Here is a 7,915-nt window from a genome sequence, read left to right as displayed (position 1 = left end):
TCAAAGCAGCCTAGACTTTATGGTTCTGCAGTAGGGCAGACTAAAGAATATAGCTTCATTTTAATCCAGCTCAGGGAGATCTCTGGATCCTATCAGACCTGATGCTGAGTCATCCCAACAAGAAGAGCCAGAAAGACCCTCTGTTAGACCACTCTGATATGTTCGTTCCTTCATGCCTTCCCTAGAGCAGGTCCACACATGTGTTCAGGTAAAGGCAGGACCTTGTTTGGCTCTGAACTACCTATAACTCTGAAGATGGCTCAAAATTGGTCCACATCAGAGATTCCCTGATCAGAGAAGACCTGGGGATGTTCTCATTTTGTATTTAATACACTCAAACCAAATAAGCACACAGCAAAAAGTAAAAGAAGATAAAAGTGCCCTCAGATTTCACAAAGTAGATAATTATCCTCTGAATAATCAAGAATTGGCTGTAATAAACATTCTTAATATATAAGAAAGAGCTTTTAAATATTCTTAAGACAAATTTATCTGATGGAAATTCGAAATTCAGTAAATTCTTAACTTCTTTTCATATGCTTGTCTGCTAATAATAGCAGTTCAGAGAAAGGGAAAGTGTCATGCGAGAGGAGAAATCTTTGACATGTGATGTTTTCTTTTTGACAATTCATTTTTAAATCTTCAAAGTGGGCATTGTCTTAACTAAAAATAATTGAAGATCCGGATCTCTATGTTTCTTCTAGATAAAAGTGTGTGTGTGTGTGTGTGTGTGTGTGTATACATATATAACTTTTGCAACACTGTCTTAATGGATTTGGTATCATATGCATTACAGAATTAAGATTGGTATGGAATAGCACATGTCTCTAAATGACCCTCCTACCCTCACACAAATACCCTAAATAAGACTGCATAAAATTTCTCATCGGGTTGGCCTTTTTATGTCATGGTAAGAAGAACTCGTTTTATTATCATATAGAGAGTTATTCATATTAATAATTTCTACTTTTTAATTCGATTCCCAACACTTTTTGTCATAACTCATGAATGTAGGCTACATTCCACGTTTTATATACCTCTACCACTTCACATTAATAAAAAAAAGTCAACTTGCAGGAAAAGATACATTGGAAAGCGTTTAATTTACTGGTTCCTATTCCTTGTGCATTTACTCCATGGAGCTCTAGAAACCTTTCATGCAGTTAGGAAAGTTTCACTCGAATATTTTGTAAAATGTTTCCCTGTAAGTTCTAGGCACTATCCAATTATCTCATTAAACCTTAGACTGGTATTTAATATGAGCCATAAAAATCTTATCACTTGCCTGAAGAATGGCATATCGGGTATAATTAAAGCAGCAGGATCTTTACAGTTAATGTTTAGTCTTGCTGGCACGTTTCATAAGAGCATTTAAATAATGGGTGGATTTTAATCAAAGTACATAGTGTGGGAGATAGTGTTCACTTTAAGTTAATAAAGTACTGCACATAATTTTTATATTTTAAACTAAAAATAATTTCTTGGCACTGTTGATAGCTCAGGCAGCAAGCTACATGTGAGGTATAACTTTCATTAAAATTCACCAAAGTATTTTTTTTATTATTATTATTATTTTGTCATTTTGAATGTTATGGCAACTTTACAGATTTTTTAAAGGTCTGGAGAGCACTTAAATTGGCCAGCATATTTTTAAGCCTCCTCTTTAAATATCTAATATTTATCTCTGAAACACTTGCAAGGCTATATCATAGTCGCCCTACTTGAAAGACAAAGAAACAACATTTGCTACCCTGTTAATTAGATCTTAAATTTCTTAAATCGAGGCCCTTATATTCCTGATATTCCACATAGCAGTGGCCCAGGGCTTTACTTGTAAGAGATGTTACACTAATGATATTTTTTATTACAGAACATGATGTTTCAGTTATTGACTGGATATGAGTTTTAAACATGAAAGATAAAATTACTAAATTACGAACATTATGAGGGAAGGGGAGGTCATGAGGGAGGCAGAAAAGTAGGCGAAGACCCTGGAGTCAAGCCAGGAAAAAGATTCTGTTTTTAGTTAGAGAGCAATGATAAGCCGTCCAAGGTTCTATAGCAGGGAGTGGTAATGACCAGACTTGCACTTCAGTCTGGCTGCAGGATAGATCAGATTTAGGTTAGATTACAGTTGGGTGAGACAGGAAGTGAGAAGACCAATCCTAAATAGACTGTATAAGACATTGTAAAAGAAAGGAAACATCTAAGGTGAGTAGACAGTTTTCACTTTGGGTGTATTGAGACCCTTCAGATGTCATTAACAGAAATAATAAAGTCAAGAGAGTAATGGCTTAAGGGAGAAAACAAAGAGTCTGATATCTGACACATGAAATTTAAAAAGTTAGTAAGACATCTAAGTGTAGAAAGTTAGCAAGTTAATGTACATGTCAGAGTAGACATAAAAAATGTTATTTATTTACTAAAGTCTTTAGGACACTACAGTAAATTCATTTATTCATTCATTTATCATCAGTTATTCATTTATGCAACACCTTTTCTAAACACCCAGAATGTTCTAGGCACCATTCTAGTTTTAGGTGCCAGAGATAATGAACTAAAAAAAAATAAATGAACTCGAAAACAAACATATGTACAGACATACAAATTTCTGCTCTCAAAGGGCAAATAGTAGAGGTGCAGGGGGGTGATGCAGTCAAGAAAAAGAAGGACAACTACCATAAGTAAGGAAATAAACAGTCAACGCCTCGATGAAAATAAAATACAATTATGTGATTGATGGATATCTTCAATTGAGTGGCTCTTTTATCTAATAAGTTATGGTAGGTGGATAAAACGTTAGAGATAACATTACAACTAACACTTGTGTTATTAATTAACTATTTCTCCCAAATATTTACAATAGGAGAAAGACCTTCTGAAGGAAGATGATAATTTTCCCTTACTCTAAACTCCTTATAGCAGAAAGCCATCTTAACAGAGATCGTCAAGTGCATTGTGATTATAAATCATGGACTGTGGTGCCGCTCTGGGATGAACTCTTTGTTGTCATCAATAACAAAAGATCTCTATTTGTTTGGATCACAAAATATTTTTGTATGCAATTAAGTGAAACAGACACACTGGAAAACAGCTTGGCAGGCAAGAAGCCAACTCCAGGCCTGCTGTTACAAAATAATGCCACATATAATCCTTAACCATCTTCTTTCCATTTAGTCTTCCCAGCTGGCATTCTGCAGCCCCCTTTCTTCAGTGCCCAGCAGTCTAACTCATTGAACTATGGGGGCATCGGTATGGTCATCGGACACGAAATCACCCATGGCTTCGACGACAGTGGTAAGGTGTAGTTGACAGTCCTTTGACTGAAATATAGCCTAATAAACCTGATTAAAACTTACAATTTATCAATATAGAAACACATTTATTCAACCACGTATCATTGGCTTAATAATCACGAGACTTTTAGTGCTCCTTTTAAAGTGTTGCTGAAGAAGACCACAGATTTCTAATAGTGAGTTAAGCAACATGTGCTTTAAACTCTGATGGAATGAAACACATATTCACATCGAGAAAACACCGATGATAATATCTGGTCTAATTTCATGGTTGTTTATGTCTTATCTCTCCAGACTTTTAAAGGGTAGAGTCCATGTCTTGAAGTCAGACATAAAATGAAACAGTAAGGTGTCCATAAGCCATTAGGCTCTTAAAACTGCTTGTGGTCAGGGACTCATTCTTTTTTTTTTTTTTTTTTTTTTTATCTTATACTTGCAAACAGTAGGCACGTAAATGTTTATGTGCTGCACAACAGATTTTTCATTGGGCAAAATAGATTTAGTGTCAATGAAATTTGAGAATATAAGTAAAGACAGAAGATATGTAAAGAGGTGATAGTTGAAGCTATGACAAAGATTGGTTTGCAAGTGGAAAGAATACAGGAAGAGAACAGTAGGGAGAAACTAATTAAGCCTTAACTAGATCTAACTTTAGAGAAAGAAAAGGAGATGCGAAGAGGACAGTTTTGAAAAGGACTTACTTACTGTATAGTTAACTCAATTAACTATACAGTAATCCTCACAGGTAGGTACTAATACCATTTTCATTTTTTTAATGGAAAAAAATAGAGGCACATGAAAGACTTGCTCAAAGTTACAGAGCTAGGAATTGGTGGAACCAGGATATGAGTTTGTTTTTCATAGCCCTTTTCTTACATCATAGATAACTATTAAAAAGGTAGTTATCAGTGTTAGACATATGACATATGTAAATGCCACCGGGGCTCAAAAAAAAAAGAAAAAGAAAAAAAAGAACGATCCATGCGTTTAAGGTTAGCAGGAGACTCCAGGAAGGATGGTGACTTTTTCTTTTTGCTTGAAGTAGAGGTAAACTGAGTCCACAATGTGCCATGGGGGAGATATGAAATGAATGCCAGAATAAAAATACTGACCTTTTAAAATCTAATAACGTCAAATTAAACAGATGTGGTTCAGGTGAAAGCCATCTCACAGAAAGATGGCATGATTTCAGGAGTGTTTATCTGGTGGCCTCAGCCTGGATATCAAGAGCCCAGTAGGTGAAATATCTGGATTAATCAAAGCATTTAATCAAAGAAAGCCCTGGCATTCCAGGTTTCATCTGGACAAGAAAGGATAATAGTTCCTCTCATTATTTGTCCAATTTAATGTTCTCTCACACAGTGATATTTCAGTTCTCACACTTAGAATTAAAAGTATCTTATTGTAATTGTTGATATAATGAGTTCTCGTTTTACTTAAATAAATATATTATAGGCAGAAATTTTAACAAGGATGGAGACCTCGTTGACTGGTGGACTCAACAGTCTGCAAATAATTTTAAAGAGCAATCCCAGTGCATGGTGTACCAGTATGGAAACTTCTCCTGGGATCTGGCAGGTGGACAGCATGTATGTCATCAGCGTTCTCTTGAAACGTTTCAGATATGTTCAATCTTAAGTGAATTATCGATGCTTTCTTAACAATCAGAATACAGTTAGGGGTCTTTAAGCCTATGTTTTGTTTTGTTTTTTAACAGCTCAATGGGATTAATACACTGGGAGAAAACATCGCTGATAATGGAGGTATTGGCCAAGCATATAGAGTGAGTAATGATATCCTCTTCCTCTTTTAGTGGTTGAGCGTGTATTTGTCATAGTTAATCATTCATTTAAAATCTTTTGCAAAAGACATCTAATGTAAGCAATAAATGATGGAAATGGAAAATATGAGAAGAAAGGGGATTGTAACTGTGCTAACGAGCAGAGGCAATGCAGTTGTGATTGAGCTGAGCCCAAGAAGCTGAGCAGGAGATGGAACACGGAATCCTCTATCAACAGAAATGTGGAGATATGCAAGTTCACAGAGGAGGCAACATTTTTCTAAGAAATAATCTCTGAAATAAATTTATTCCAAAAGATGCCCCATGAAAAGGATTGTTTCAGAGTCATTGGTCAATGGGCGGAACAGGACCCTTGGCTTCACAACAGGTGAAGCAGTGTTCAGGAGTCATAATCAGTGTAGTCCACAGGCATAGTATTAAACTATTAGTCCAGTTACAATGGTACAGTGAGGGACTAAGTGATAGGATTTAAGCATGTGGCTTTTTAGTCATCCAAACTCTTATAACCAGAGGAGTTTATCATGGAGCATCCCTTAGAATCTCATTTAGCCGTCCATTCATTCTTGCTTTCAACAGATACTTATGTGTTTGGCATTATTCTTAGTGCTGAAGATACAGCTGCAAACCGTCCATAAAAGATATCATTATGTGATGATTTAAATAAGGTTTAAAAGATGATCTAGTAGATGCCATACACACAAGAAAAAGTAGGGATTTTCACAGAGTGGAGGAATTCCATTCTTGGAAGCAACAATGAGGAGTGAGGGTGATTTTGCATGCTGCTTCCAACAGTGAGGTAGTCCAGATGTGGGAGAACCAGCAGAATCTACTTGAGAGAATACAGGTGACAAGGTGTCCCCAGGATAGAACCAGGCTTCTCTAAGAAGATGGATTGAGTGTTCCATGGAGTGGATGAGGATGTAGTGTTATTTGTCCACCATGGAAGTGTTTGGGTTAGAGGGGAGGAGGAGAGGATCAGTGGTTGGGTCTGGAAAGAGGAAGCATCAGAGCAGTGTGGGGGAGATGACTGGTGGGGCCTGTCACTTGGCAGTGAACATGGATGATCAGAGTGTGAGACTTTGGAGATTAAGCTGCCTGCAAAGTTTTCAAAAGAATGAATCCCAGCCAAGTCCTAGGAGATTGTTGCTTCTTTGAATGCTTGGTAATTTTTTTACTGGATGCCTGACAGTGTGCCTTTTACCTCTTTGGGTGTTGGATATTTTTGTTTTCTTATAAATATTCTTGAGCTTTATTCTAGGACACAGTTAAATTCCTCAGAAATGGTTTGATCCTTTTGGATCTTGCTCTTACAACTTATTAGGTGAGACTAGGAAAGTGCTCAGTCTGAAGAGCACAGTTATTCTCCACCATCGGGGCAAGACCCTACTGTGTGAATCTTGAGGTCTTTTCATTTTTGTGAGGTGTAAATACCAGGCATTTTTATCTCTAATCCTGTGCGTGCTTCCTTCTCTAGCTTTGGTACTCACATACTCAGCTGAATACTCGATCATCTGACCTCTTCAGATCCTCTGTCTGTGTAGCTTTTTCCTCTTCAGTACCCTGTCCTTGGTTTCCCTGAACTCAGCTCCTTCTCCTCAAGTTTCCTTTGTCTATGATGTAACCTGGATAAGCTCAGGCAATAAGCTGGGGCAATCAGGGCTCATCTTATTTGTTTACCATCTCACAGAGGTCAAGCTCCTTTTTCCTGATGTCCAGCATCATGCAAGCCATTGTTTCCTATATTTCGTCCATCATTTGTTTTTTTCAGTGAGAGGGTAAATTCATTCCCTGTCACTCCATCTTTCCTGGAAGTGAAAGGCATTGGCACTCTTAATAATCCCATGGTTATTCTAATATGTAGCCAGATTGAGACTCACTGCTATAAAAATCTGGGTTCCTGATGCTTCCATGGAGATCTTTACCTAGAGCAAGTACAGGATTATTATGACTAAGCAAATTACAATCATCAAATATTTTATTATACATAAAATTCTGACACCTAAGACCCTGTCCCCTACTGGATTGTGAGCTCCCTATAAGGGAGCAAATATCCCCCCCATTTCCCCAGCATCTTTACATAGTAAAGACTCAATAAATCTATGTTAATGACAAGTAGAAAGAAAGGAAACATATCTTCTGTTTATCTAATTGAGAACTTCCTTTATATTAAATTGGAAGTGACATATCTGAAAAAGTTTGTTGTTAATCCCTTTCTTAAGTATATTTAGCAGAAGAATACTACATTTTTCAATTATATCTATAAATTCTTAAGAATTGAGAACATTTTCTGACATTCAAGTAGTCTAAATGCCTTCATCCTAATGTAACTAAGGTTCAGTTTGTTTTGCCTTGTCTTCAGGGTGCCAAAATAATCGCTCATCCTTATTTTTAGAATCATAGGATACTAGGCCTTTAAGGGATCTTAAGAGAATCCCTTGACTTTTGGCAAGTATCACTCAAAGTCTGGACTGAGTATTTTTTGCTAAGAGTAGTAATTAAGCTAAATATAGCAATGACAGACTCCCTTGGCAATCCATTCTTCCAACAAGCTGGACATATCCATTTATCAATAGAACAACCTTTAGATAAGTTTTTCATTACTTATTTAAGTCATCTATTCATTCAGCTGACATTTATTGACCATCTGACCTGTGCTAGGCTCTTGTCATCTGTTAATCAGTATCCTGTTATTTTCAGAGCATTTATAAATAAATTCTTTTTCTTTCTAATCCATGAAATAGTTGTAGGTTGCCATATGTAAATATATTATTATGATGATTCTGATACAAAAGGTTAATTACTTGCTTACATGGTCTTG

General features: G+C 36.4%; 1 protein-coding gene across 3 annotated transcripts in view; it reads left to right on the top strand.

Annotated features, from left to right (window-relative positions):
• Nucleotides 1-7,915, top strand: part of MME (membrane metalloendopeptidase) — an 85,946-nt gene that overhangs the window by 68,967 nt on the left and 9,064 nt on the right. For all 3 annotated transcript variants that reach the window (XM_015586498.1, XM_025044239.1, XM_006908211.2), the window contains exons 18-20: nucleotides 3,178-3,297; nucleotides 4,752-4,885; nucleotides 5,014-5,079. In XM_015586498.1, the coding sequence (XP_015441984.1) occupies nucleotides 3,178-3,297; nucleotides 4,752-4,885; nucleotides 5,014-5,079 (320 nt within the window). The remainder of the gene's footprint in view (nucleotides 1-3,177; nucleotides 3,298-4,751; nucleotides 4,886-5,013; nucleotides 5,080-7,915) is intronic.

The sequence above is a fragment of the Pteropus alecto genome, unplaced genomic scaffold (genome assembly GCF_000325575.1).
Source record: "Pteropus alecto unplaced genomic scaffold, ASM32557v1 scaffold81, whole genome shotgun sequence".
Classification (NCBI taxonomy): domain Eukaryota; kingdom Metazoa; phylum Chordata; class Mammalia; order Chiroptera; family Pteropodidae; genus Pteropus; species Pteropus alecto.
Note: the sequence above shows the minus strand (reverse complement) of the source record. Positions and strands in the feature narration are given on the sequence as shown.